This window comes from Strix uralensis, chromosome 1 (assembly GCF_047716275.1).
Source record: "Strix uralensis isolate ZFMK-TIS-50842 chromosome 1, bStrUra1, whole genome shotgun sequence".
Classification (NCBI taxonomy): Eukaryota; Metazoa; Chordata; class Aves; order Strigiformes; family Strigidae; genus Strix; species Strix uralensis.
In genome coordinates, this window is record NC_133972.1 from 142,557,393 (window position 1) to 142,570,584 (window position 13,192).

A 13,192-nucleotide genomic window follows, 5' to 3' on the forward strand; every position below is an offset into this window, starting at 1 on the left:
TTACCCATAGCTTTCTTGTCTGTTCTTCCCATGTGTCCACCAGCGTGCAGTGCAGTGAGGCTATCAGGGCCCTGAGTGCACCAACAGGCTCTGACAGGCACACATCTATACTCCTTCCACACTGGAAGGAAATGTGTGTGTTTTCATTTCTGTAAATGGATGTTACAGTATGGCCCAAGACTCTCTAATAGTGACTATGGCAAAGCATCTGCATCACTGTTTTGAGTAATCGTGACAAGCCTTTTTTTTTCCCAAATTCAAAAAAACCTTTCCATTAAAATCTCATTTTGACAATGTGGTTGTATTTGCCCAAGAAAATAGTCCCATTAACTCATGTCACAGGTGACTGTAACAGCCAGGGTTTAGCAGATGGGTTTTCTCATTGCTTCACCAGTGAAAATTACATAAATTGAAATAATACAAAATAGTAACTTTACATCTTAACATTAGCATTCTGACATCAGAAAATAAGGTGAACAAAGACATTTGAATCCAGTCACACACATTAACTAAAAATCACAGTGTTTGGCATCTGGAGTAGTCCATTTTAGTCCAAAAATCCATAGTCATCATCAGTGATTAAGCTGTAAATCCAGGGGCAACTTTCAGTCAGATTTGTGCCACCCTTCAAACTGCATTTTTGCACCTACACACCATAGATGCAAGAAAATCATTACTGGGCAGTACTTTTTGATCATTACTACAGCTGCTTGTGTATTCCTTGGGATGGGTTTTCCAGCCAGATCCTGTGCTGTCACCTGAACTATGCTGTAGAAGTGGGATACAAGGGCTTGCACTTGAAGACAGGGTTCGTTTGTAAAATTTGACACAGTCTTAATAAATCTAAAGGGTCACATCCATCACATCTCTTTTGTGTTTTGAAGAACTGATGCTACAGTGCTTCCTGATTTTCACTGCCGTCATGTGCTTTTTTGAATGACACTAATGCTTGATTCTATCCCAAACCATTTTAAAGCTGTTTGTTAAAAGGATCTCTTGTTGGAGAGAATGAAATTGCTAATACTTCTGTCAAAACATAGGTAGCTTCAGTGACCTCAGAACAGTCATGAGGGTTACAGAAATTAATGCCTAAAACTACTTCTTAAAACTCTCAGTTGCCACAAAACCAGAATAGATCTGTTCAGGTTCTTTCTTTCTTATTTTCTGGACATATGGTAGGAAAGGCTAGTCTCTGTTAACAGAGGAAACTCAGTAATTCACAATTTCTTTTCCTCATTTTCTGTTTCTTGTTTCCATTTTATAGTACCTTCTTACTCTATGGCCTAGATACAGAAATATCAAAAAATTCGGGGACAGGGGAGATGACCAAAACCCTATGCTCATCTCTATATTGAACTGCATTGCAGTATATGAAGAGTGCAATTTTAAAGACTTAACCACCAAAGAATGGCCCCAGGTGAGTGAGGGTCTTGTGCCACCTTTCCCACCAGTGAAAAAGGTGACCACTGTAAGGCATTAAAGACCCCATCAACTGTTAGCACAATTTAAAGCGACCTTATTTTTCTTGGGGAAACTGGAAAAGCACACATATACATAAGGTTGTGAGATGGACTCACACCAAATACTCTCTTGAGCAGTGGTTTGCATTCAGACAACAACAAAATAAGCCTCACCTGTGTGAACCACCAAAATGAGATGTCGCTAATGACTGAGCATAAGGGTAAGATGTATTCACAGCAGGGGCTTTTGCTTTCATTCCCTCCATCACTGGTGACTCCATAAGCCTATAAACAAACATCCTTAGGTTTTCTGACAATGGAGAGAGATTCATTGGCCTTAAGACAACCTAATTCATTTATCTTAGACATCTCTCTTGGAATGGGACCAATCGCTCTCTGGTGGTGCTTCTCTCTCCATCGACTAAAATGAAAGCTTCCATGACTGCTGCAAACCAGCTTGTCTTAAATATTAGATGGCCAGCATTAATTAAAGTGAATCTCAGACTCATACATCTCAGATGAGTGCCAAAAATTAAATGATCTGTAGAATCCCTATCACTCATGCCCCATCTTGAGTTTTGCTTCTCCCAGTCCCATGTACTAGTCCCAGTACTAGTTCACCACTTTACCAGGACTCATCATACAGTTTTCTTCAAATACCTCACCAGCTCTGGGAAAACAATTGCAGTTATGATCATATAACACTATTTCATTTCACAGAAAAGGATGCAGCACACTACTAAAATGGATTATTAGAAAACTGTCCAAGAGAGTCTTGTTTACAAAATGACATGGCTCTTCATGACTTAAAGCATTGTCTTGACAAACCAAAAACTCTAGCACCTCAAAGGGAGCATTATCAAAGTGAAATTTGTAACAAACTGCTTTGTCAATGACATCTGTGAGAAATCGATGTGAAGGATGGCTGTGGTAGGCCTTCTCTACCTTGTGTTTCATGCTTCACCCAATCTTCCCTCTTACTCCTGCAGTCTCTTCCAAAGCAGAAAACAAAGCAGGATTTCAGTTCAGTCTCAGAAAGCTGACTGTCTCACAAATGCCTGGCAAGGGAACATGGAGCTGAGCTGTGTTATGGGTTGCATTTTTTGACCATGGGCAATGTGCCAGTTTCTGTTTCCTTCCAGGTGTGCAGAAATTAAAGAACTAGTTGGCTAGTGGGACTTGAAGTGTCAAAAATCAGTAACACTTTATTACATGTGGACTGGATTCAGTAAGGCAAAAGGAATCAACAGATTTGCCTTCATCAGATGTTAATTATAAGTAACATTTACACTTATCTCTCTGCTTTCATGTGTTAAAAATAGTCTTGCTTATGAATAATGGTCTCTGCTGTGACACAGCAATCTGTCCTAACTATGCTTTGCCAAGGAACAAAATGTGACCCAAATTGCCCATGGCCTGTCAGTCAGATTTTCATTTTACATTGTAAAGTGTAAAAAATTCCATATAGCTATTGGATAACAGATGAGAACAGACGGGGTGGTTTTACCAGTGTTTTCCCTAATCTTCCTATTTCTTCCAGCAACAAATAGGTGGTTGCTGACTTCTAATGGCAGCCATAGCACTCTTCCTTAGCTTTACTCAGTGGGCAAGTGAGCTTCAGGACTGGCAGTAGATTAATTTTCTGTCATTAGTGGAGGAATATAGGATGTATCTGAATAAGCATATTATTTGAGATGAGAGTACTTTCAAAGACAATCATCAAAACACCCCAGTTGACCATGTTTTAGTTCACATTGCAGAGCAGTCTCAAGAGTGCACGAACTGGTTTACTTGATAGGTAATGAAACTGGAAGGTGTGCGTTAGCAGTATATCTACTATGGTCCAGGCACTAATGGTTCTTCAGACCATGGGATTGAACTAATCTAAAGAAAAGACCCCCAAAATGCATACAGCATGGTCATGAAGTCCTTAGAATTGTTCCCCTCTGGACACCCAGTCCTGCTGTGCTTCCCTGCTTGCTCATGCAGATGTAGCACTGGCACCGTTGAAAGCCTCCGGGAGATCTTACCTGGACCAGCAAGTAAAGAGCCCACAAATAAAGAGCATGGAAATGTTCACCCAACTCAGGGAGTGGTTTCACAGTTTCTAAATGTAGCTGTTAAAAATAATGCCTGAAGTTTGAGAAAATGATAAAATTGGTTTAAAGCAGTATGGTAAGGTGCATCTGGGACTCGTTCGGAAAAAAATAATGCATTCTTGAGTTTCAAAGCTATATGAGTTTTTCCTTCTCTGAAACTGTCAGAGCTTTTAGGGGCATTAGATAATATTTCTAAGGCTTTCTCTGCAACCCTGAATATGAGGAATTTATTTTTTAAAGAATACATGAGATTCTGAAATAATCACACAGCTTCAGAATGTAAGAAGACCTGTGAATACTAGGATATTCACAGCAAAACTGCAAGAATTTCTAATACTGAAATCCCTTCTGGTTTTAGCAAAAATCAGAGTTCTGCTCTTGCCCAACTTTGAAGCTTTTAATGCATATAAACATTTAAATCTTGCTGCATATAACTAAGAAGAATCTGTTGCCAGCTTTTGTTAACTGTTCTTTCCTAGCAATTTCCATCTCAGAGCTTTTGTACTATTACAATTACCATCATTTACTTTCCTTCATTTAACTTGCACAGTTAATGGAATGATATGTACCCTACATGACTGCACAAGGAGCTATATAATTAGCAAGCCAGTTGAAACACATTTGGAAAATAAACTTTGTTGCAGTCATTGCTTGTCTTCAAGCGTTTTTAAAAGCTCCACAGATAATTTTTGTGCCTATTTCAGTTAACACAAGAGGTCCTGTGCAGATTGCATAAATGCTGTGCTGTTGGCTTTCTGGCCTAAGTGTACTGCTTTTTTAACAGAAAAAACATTTATTTTTGAGAGAACAGGCTTCCATGGCTAAAACACTAACTTCTTGGGATTTGGAAAAGCAGTTATCTCCCTGTTCAACCTGTGTGACATGGGCCAGCCACTCTAATCAGACCACTAACTGGGTGAACATTACTGATTTTTTTTTTTTTCCTAATGTATGGTGGTTTAAGGAAAGGATAGCTGAGCAAAGCAGAGCTCCTGCTTCTCCATGCTGCCAAATAAGCTGGTTTTGTGTCTAGTCAAGGGGTACAAGTCATCACAATACTGATGTTGGACACCTGGGGAGGTGTGTAGCTCTTCAGTTCCTTTGAGGCCCTCAGCCCTTAAGTCTCCAACAGGAAAAACAGCACTTGTCAACACAGCAGGCTGGTTGGTTCCCAGGGTTGCAGCAGCCTCCAGAACTTTCTGTGAGTATTCAAACCAAGTTTCAACTACGCTTGAAGGACTTTCTAGGGCAAATGGAGACTAAATCAATACCATGAGAAAAGAAAATGTAATGCTTGTAAAGCATGGAGAGTCATCCTAATTCTGTCAGTAGCCAGAATGAAATAGGACAATGATTTCACCAGCGTGCTTTCAGTGCAGCTATTGTACTGAAAGGAAAGAGAGCTGAGCACGTTCTTATCTTTCTCCAGCCATGTTTTGTAGATGGCAAGCTGGGAGAGCAAACACCTTCTTCTAATTGTTTTAGATGCTGCTAGAAAACAAGACATATTCAATGTCAAGCAAAGATAAAAAATCGTAAGAAGGGCCCAAAGAGGCAGGGTTCCTAGGACGCTATTTTGCATGCCTCTTTCTACAAAGATGTTTCAAGGTATATGTTGTAGCAGTGATACAGCCGACCTTGTACAAGAAGGTTTAGCTTTCAGCTTGTGTCATCAATGGCCATGTCTTTAACACACAACTCAGCGTCCATTTTCTGTATGTTTAGCAGCCTTCCAGGCAGCACGTGAGGTCTCATGTGCACCCACTCCACAACCTCCCTGCTGAAAAGGATACAATTTTGGTGGTGTGGGCAGCCGCCTGGGCAAGCCCTCCTCAAAGGACAGGCTGGACAACCACACCGGTGTGCTTAGAATTATGCATGCAGTTAAATGCTTTGTTGGATGGAGGCCTGAATGAACATATCATTATGTTTGACTATTAACAGACATCAGTTGGACATGAATTGTCTCTTCAGAGGATTTTTGAGTTGTTCCTTGCTAGTAGGTAGTTATGTTTCAAACCAAATAACCGGTCAAATCCAAACTTCCTTGACAGTTTCCTCACACAGAAGGCAAAATCTTCAGTACACTCTTGACCCGAGAAGCTGGCTTTCACCAATGGTTTCTGAAAAGCTGTATGTCCTTTAGGTGTGTTATTTAGTGTCCATGATTAGAGGCCCCTATGCAAAGCTTAATTAAGTTAATCATCCACTGGCAGCTAGAAATCCATTCCTGAACTGATGGATCATTCAAATACCATCATACTGAGCAGAACCCAATGGCTCTCAAGCCCTCATCAACTTCAGGGGCCTTTCTGAGTAGGAAAATCAAATTCAAAAAGCACAAGAGCATCAATGATAAAGGCTGAATGACAATTTCATATGTATCCACAATTTGAAGATCAAAGGGCTGTCTGATTTTCCTTTAGTAACATAAGGATTAATTTGGTCTACTCTGTTAAGTACAAGACTTTCAGCCACAGTTGTATTTTAAGCCATGCCTTCCACATGCTGGCAGCAAATGAGTGTCTACCTCTGTAGATATGATTTTGATAGTAACAGAGATCTCTGTGTGCCAAGATGAATTTTGAAGCAACCCTCCCCTCAATATAGATACTTTATGCAATGTGGGCAGTGGCTAGGGTATTGCCCCAGGACCCAGGAGAGCTGGCTCTAGGCTGGGCTCTGTGATTGACTTGCCAAGTGACCAGATACAAGACTATTTTCCTACTTACAAGCTGGGATGATAGCAATTAAAAAGGGTGAATGCAGAACATTGTATAATGGTTAGGTATTGGTACTACCATTTCTAGACCAGCTCCTCCTCAGTCCATGGCTGGGGCCTGTAGGCATTACAAAGTCAGTAAAGGTAACATCGTAAAGGTAAGTGAAAAGGGTATTTATTGCATCAGCTGATATACACTAGACCTTGAGTATGGAAGCACCATATTTTGGCCAGTAAGCGAGGAAGGAAAAGCTTTGTTTCAAGTAGTTATGCATATTAAGGACATTAGGCAAAGGATTTGATAAATGTATCCTCATTTTTGGTTTTATTTTTAATTATCTGGATGACATTTTCATTTGTAACAGATAATGTCTTTAGCATCTGCCTATGGCAACACATGGGCAGCATTTCAGAGCTGTTCTCAATTGCATTTGGATACGTCAGAGAATTTGTAAGAGCTTCATGGCTCTCCACCTGCCAGGAGAGAGTGGAGTCATGGCACTCTTCCAATGCTAAATACATTTCCTGGTAGCCAGATTCACTTTCTATAAACCAGAGAGAACTATCTGCATTACACCTAAGGCTGAAGTCATGCAGGAGATCAGAAGCAGTCTCTGCAGTACTGAGCATCACATTTGTGATTTGATAAAGGCTTAATGTTCAGAAGAAATACTTGAAAGCAAATATTCTAGAGAAATCTGCCAGGTGGGTGATAGAGCAGATTTGCTGGTCCCCAGCCAGTCACCTCAGCTAGAGATTCACTGAGGAGAAGCTGAGAAAGTGACGCATGTTAATAAGATCTCTCATTTCAGCTTACAAGGAAAAGATGAAGGAGCTGTCCATGCTGTCTCTGATCTGCTCCTGTTTTTACCCGGAACCTCGCAACATGAACATCTATAAATATGATGGTGAGTGACTTTCACTGGAACTCATCTGGCAGGCCAGATAATGTGCTAGTGCTGGGAAATGACTCAGTTGAACATCCCAGTCCATATAGCGTTACTCAGTGGATATTTTGCTGATTTAACAATCTATTTGCTGGGTTTGGTCTGGACTTTCTACTGATTGTGTGTTACCCATGATGCTGGATATTATTTCTAATAGCAACTAACTCTTAAAGCTAGGCCTCACATACTGAGCTGTACTTTTCCTACTACCCATTTGAGAATTATGGCTCTTTACAGCTGACATAATTCCCAAGGAAACCAAGAAAAGATGAAAGCATACTTAAAAAATTAATCGGCTTGAGCACTGCTCGCAGGGGGTCTGAAGTGACACAGAACCCAAATAAGCTTCCAAAACTGCTGTAAATTTTTATCTTTATGAGATTAAGGTATAATTAAGCTATTACAGATAAAATGGAATGTACTTCTCCTGAGAACAGTTTTCAGCCCATAATCTGCCATTGCATTTAAAATGCCCAAGGCCAAGATGCTAAATCTTTTGTCTGTACTTCTGATCCTACACTAATGTCTGTGCTTCTTCTCTCCTTGATACCACTGAGGTATTGAAGGGCTTACCATTTCTCACTTTATTGTGCAGACATGGAAGTGAAACAAATCAACAAACGTGCCTCAGGCCAGGCCTTTGAACTGATCCTAAAGCCTCCATCTCCGGTCTCAGAAGCACCACGAACTTTAGCTTCTCCAAAGAAGAAAGAACTCTCTCTTGAGGAGATCCAGAAAAAGCTGGAGGCTGCAGAGGAGAGGAGAAAGGTATCTTTCCTTAAAAAAATGCTAGCAATTAGACCTGACTTTAGTGTACAGAATAACAGCTGAGTTCCTGTCCATTTGTATGTTTTCCATTGCCACTCACAGTGGCCTGCATGGACAAAAATTGTTAACATGTGTCCTGGTTTGGGGAGTTTATTTTCTTTCAGCAGCTTGCAAACAAACCTCACTGGTTTTGATGCTTGGGAAGTATGCATCACAAAATACACATAGCTTCGGACAGGAGGACCAAGTGGGTTCAAATATGCATGCTTACTGTGTGAGTGTAAGTGTGTGTTTCATTCAGAGCATCTATAATAGTTGCAGAAGACCAGTGCAATTCTTCTGGTGTCCAAGTTTAAGAAATGGTTGTGCAATTCAAACAGCTACTGTATGGGCTACCAAATCTTGACTCTTTGTAGTGCCCATGGAAATTACTCACAAGGCCTGCCTGAGGCAGCTAAAATGTCTTATTTATGCAGTATGGAAACATGTTAGCCCTGAATAAAGAGCGTTCTGGATCATTCACCACACACTTGAATAAAGATGCTACCATAGCGCAGCTATAAGAGAGGCATTTATAGCAGACAGTCTCAATAGTGCTGGAAGTTGGCCTTGTAAGGCTATCTACAGACTAAGTCTTCCCTTCTTTATGACCTTACCCATAACGGCAAAGCCCTGTTTCATAATCAGTAAGTTTGTCACACAGGGTTTAGAAGGGTTGTTACACCTTCTTCACAACGGTTAGCACAAATGCAGGGTGCATGGAGTTGGAAGTCTGCATTAACTGTTCATTTGGCTTTCATTTTGACTGATGTGTTTAAGAGGTCTTTATCTGCTGTAAGTCAAGAGCTAGCTCAGATTGCTTTTTCTTTTCAGAAGATAAAAGGCCAAATTCCAGATCAGAGAAGTTAGAGAATCACAGGCAAAGCCAATGAGACACTCACCATAGCCAGCCTGAACTATGAGTCTGAAAATTAGCAGTTTTCTCTATGGGCCCAATGTTTATGATGTGTTGCACCATTTCAGGAAAGTCGTGGCTGGCTGCAATGGCCACAGAAAACTCAAGATGTGGTAATATATTGTCCTGGTTAATCCATGTTTCCTTTTGCTACGGCATAAAAAGAGAGCCACAGAAGCCTGAGAAACCTCAGGAGCCATAGAAGGACTTTCTGTGCCCTTCAACTGGGTGATCAATGTTATTTTGTGGCAAATCTGCTTGCACCAGTTAAATTGGAGTTAGAAACCCCTTCCACCTGCCCATGGAGTCCCTGGTAGAGGGTATCTGAAAATGAAACAAGCTTAGACATCTCTAAGCCTTTCGTTTATCTCTTAAACAATATGATTTGTTACTAAAACTGACATTTGCAGAATCTTTTCCGGATAGGGACAAAAATGCATACCGAAGTCCAGGAACAGCAGATATGCCACATATAGCACAAGTTGCGGCTCCAACAAAAGCAGCTTCATTCTCCTTTCAGACCAGATCAGGGTCGCTTCCAAAAAAACCCAATGGAGTGATTACACTGCTGTGTGGAGAGATGTGAGTTCATTGAAGTTAGTAGATCTGGATTACTGACAGGTCCTTAAAATCTGGCCCACAGTTATGATTTGCAGTGAAACCTGACTATTCTGGACCTCACCCATTTGAACAATTCATTTAGGTGAACACTGAAGTGTTGCCACTTTTGCCATTCCTGCTGCCTTGCTAACACAAGACTCCATGCTTCTAATGCACACACATTAGCTCTATTGCTTCTTTCAGAGAAATACTTATGTCAGAGTATTCATTTCAGTAAAAGGACATGACTGTATGTGAAAGGAATATGCATTTGCACTAGCACCTGCCCAGAAGTATGGGCTTTCACACAAGCACATGATGATATGCCCCAAAGACTCAATCTGTGAAGTGCCTCTGTACCAAGTACATATACTCAAGTATGGACACAGAATGAAATGGCAGCAATTAAGAAGACTGATATTATGCATATACTTCATGGGAAATATAAATTGAATGTCCCAGAGATTTCGTTTCACTGATGTCATTACTGTTCATTTCTTCCTAAAGAAAAACTCATTATGCAATAAACTGATAATCAGTGGTAGCAGTACAGACACCTGCCATTTCTTCCCCTTGGTACTATATTCATTTTGAATTAACATATAACTGAGTTATTTTAATAGACAAGATCTTCCACATTAGCATTGCAGCAGAAATTGCTGGGAAAGGAACAAAGAACAGGGAAAAAAACTTGATTACATCACTGTTAAAATCCCTGGTGCTCTCACATCTCAACTATTGCCTTCATGTTTGGCCTGAAAAAGAGTATAGTGCAGAGAAGGATAAAAAAGCAGTCAGAGGAATAGAAAATCTTCCATAAGAAAATAAATTAAATAGTCCACTTTTCAGCTTGGAAGGAGACAACCGATGAAAGATAAGATAGAAGTCTACAAAGTCATGAATGGTAATGAGAAGATGAATAGGAACAATTATATTCTGTTTCACACAATCCAAAGGGGAAGAAACACTCAATGAAATCATCAGACAGCAATTTCAAAACAGAGAGAGGGAATCACCTCTTCATGTATTGTTTAATAAAGCTATATTTGTTATCACAGACTATTTAGAGGTTATTAAAATATTTATTTCAAAAAGATAATAGCAAAATTGATAGAGCACTGCCTTGTAGGAAATGCTTATATGAATGCAACCTCTGGCTCAGAAAATATCTAACCTGGTGACTGCTGAAAGCTAGGGAGAGAGGGAGGGGGGTGGGGGGAGAGAGAGAGAGACATCTCAAGGAAAGGACTACGCAGATTTGCCCAACTTTATCTCCACTTTCCCTAAGCATCTTCCACTTTCTGCTGCTAGACAAACCAGTCAGACTTTTTCTGACATTCAGCATGGCAGTTGCTATCATACTTTTCAATCTATGTATAACAGCTGTCAGGCATGACCATTCTGGATCGTGTCCTTCCAGCACAGTTCTAATTAAAATCAAGTATAACTAATGGATGAGAATTGCCTTTTTGGAAAAAATACTAATCGATTTCACACGGTTTAGGAATTAGGTTCTGCTCTGTTAATTAGGCAGTGTTCATTAATAAATTTTCAAACTCATGAGAACATCTACAGCAATACATGCACTTCAGCCGTCTCCTGCTTATGCTGTTTCCTGTTTATCATTCTTGTTTATTCCCTTATAAGCTTTTACAGGGCTCTTTCCTTTTCTCCCCTTTTTCTCTACCTCACTTGACAGTCATGACCTCATACTCTCAGACCAAACTGAGAGTTTCACCTGAGGCATTTTTTCCTTTTGCACCACACAGCAAGACCCATTTGGGCTAGTTGCAGATTTGTCCTTTCCGCTTATAGAATCCTCTTTACAGCATGTCATTATTATCCCATTATTTCTTTGCCATATGTGTGCTATATTTTCCCACTTCAGTGGATAATCAGACCTTTTCATCCTTCCCATTTGAGAAATTAGAGCACAGTGACATTGAATGCAACAGAAGTTTATTTCTTACAGAATCTTTAACATTTATCAACAGATCAATATCAGAGCATATGTCAAATTATGTATCTTTACTGCCCATGTTCAACTTACTAGCATAAAAATGAACCACTAAAAGGATGTGCATTTCTACTAGACTTTGGATTATGGGAGAGAAATAGTGTGTAATTAAATACTTTTAATGACTTTGTATTGGGATGAAATTGAATCAGGCTCGTCCCTAGCGCTTAGCACTACAAAGAATGCAGGAGAATAGTCATATTTTTTAACTTTCATGCTGTTGGATATAGACTTACAGTTACATGAGTTTTTAATACCATTACTGTGAAATGCTCTAAGATAATCCCCTGTGCAGCCTAGCCTGGGCAAGGCTCGCTGTGCTCCCCACAGCAAGCAGTCAGCCCGGGGCAGCTCTGTCAGTATTGTGGCCACACTCTGCCTCAGGCTTCAGCACCCAACTCGCCGCCCCTTTGAGCTAGCCCCACAGCCTGCCCAGAGGCACTTCTTAACACTTGAACCATCTCTCCTTTGGCATTGAAAAAGCCACGCATGCTCTACCTCATGATACAGCAGGCTGCTGGGGAAAAAGGCTTCGCCAAGGCAGGGAAGGCGGTGGAGCTGAGGGACAAATGCTCCGTCCTAGACATTGCATGGGACCTACAAAACTGCCACTCCAGGCAAGAGGAGAGGGGTAGAAGGGATCAGCACCTTCCCTGGCAAAAGTGGAGGTTGCTTTCTTCCAACTCATTCCTGCTTCCCTCCTTGGTTTTTCACCAAATTTGTAAGCAAGCAGGCTGGGAGGGAAGACAGGCACTGCCTGAGACATTTGCCTCCTGTCTTGCCCATCCACTGATCTCCTTTTTGTTACTGCTGGCCCTCAGCTGTGCTTGTGTGGAGAGGGAATAAAGCATGAAGTGTTTTTCCATGTAAGGGTCCCAGTAATACTTGTGGAATCAGTACCGGTACTGGATGTTTCTGCCGCATTTTGATTTACACTGTAGCATTTCCACAGATGGTGCTTCACCCCTAATGTTTGCAAAAGATATACCAAAACTGCAAGCCACTTCACAGTTCCTCATGCAAAAAGCGTAAGCCTGTGGAATATGTGCCTGCAGGAAGATACTTGCTACCAGGTAGGAGAGGGTTTGGTGTTAGGCAGCATGGTCTGTCTCGGAGCACATAGTCACAAGCAGAGACAGTATACATACCAGTGCTGGCAAAGCTGCTCCCTGCAGTCTGACATGGGTTTTGCTGCTAATGAACAATCATAAGACAAACTGACATTGATCTTCATTAATTTTAAAATGCAGGCCCTCAACCTGTCAACAGATCACAAAATGCCTCATGAGCAGGTAGAGGAGCATCAGATGGAGGGCTCAGGTGGCACACCTTGCATCCCTCCAACATGCCTTGTTGACCTCCATGGGTCACAATCTTGAGAGCAGCAATTTTGTGCCAGTTGAGGAGAGAAAGTGAGTTGTTTTGAATCACATCATGAATGGGCTCTTTATGTTCTTTTACTCTACTTCACATTCTTAGTAATGCAGACCCAAAGGTCCCTTGGCAGACCAGGCAAAAAAAAAGAGATCCTTATCTAAATTCAAGCAAAATTTTGCACCGTCTAGTTTGAGTGGAAGCAGGACTTCACCTATGGTTACAGCTCAGATGTCTCTGACTCTTCTGC

At 40.9% G+C, this 13,192-nt stretch overlaps 1 protein-coding gene across 1 annotated transcript in view; it reads left to right on the forward strand.

Moving 5' to 3' along the window:
* Positions 1-13,192, forward strand: part of STMN2 (stathmin 2) — a 42,858-nt gene that overhangs the window by 20,729 nt on the left and 8,937 nt on the right. The window contains exons 2-3 of the mRNA XM_074883437.1: positions 7,094-7,189; positions 7,824-7,996. Coding sequence (XP_074739538.1) covers positions 7,094-7,189; positions 7,824-7,996 — 269 coding nt within the window. The remainder of the gene's footprint in view (positions 1-7,093; positions 7,190-7,823; positions 7,997-13,192) is intronic.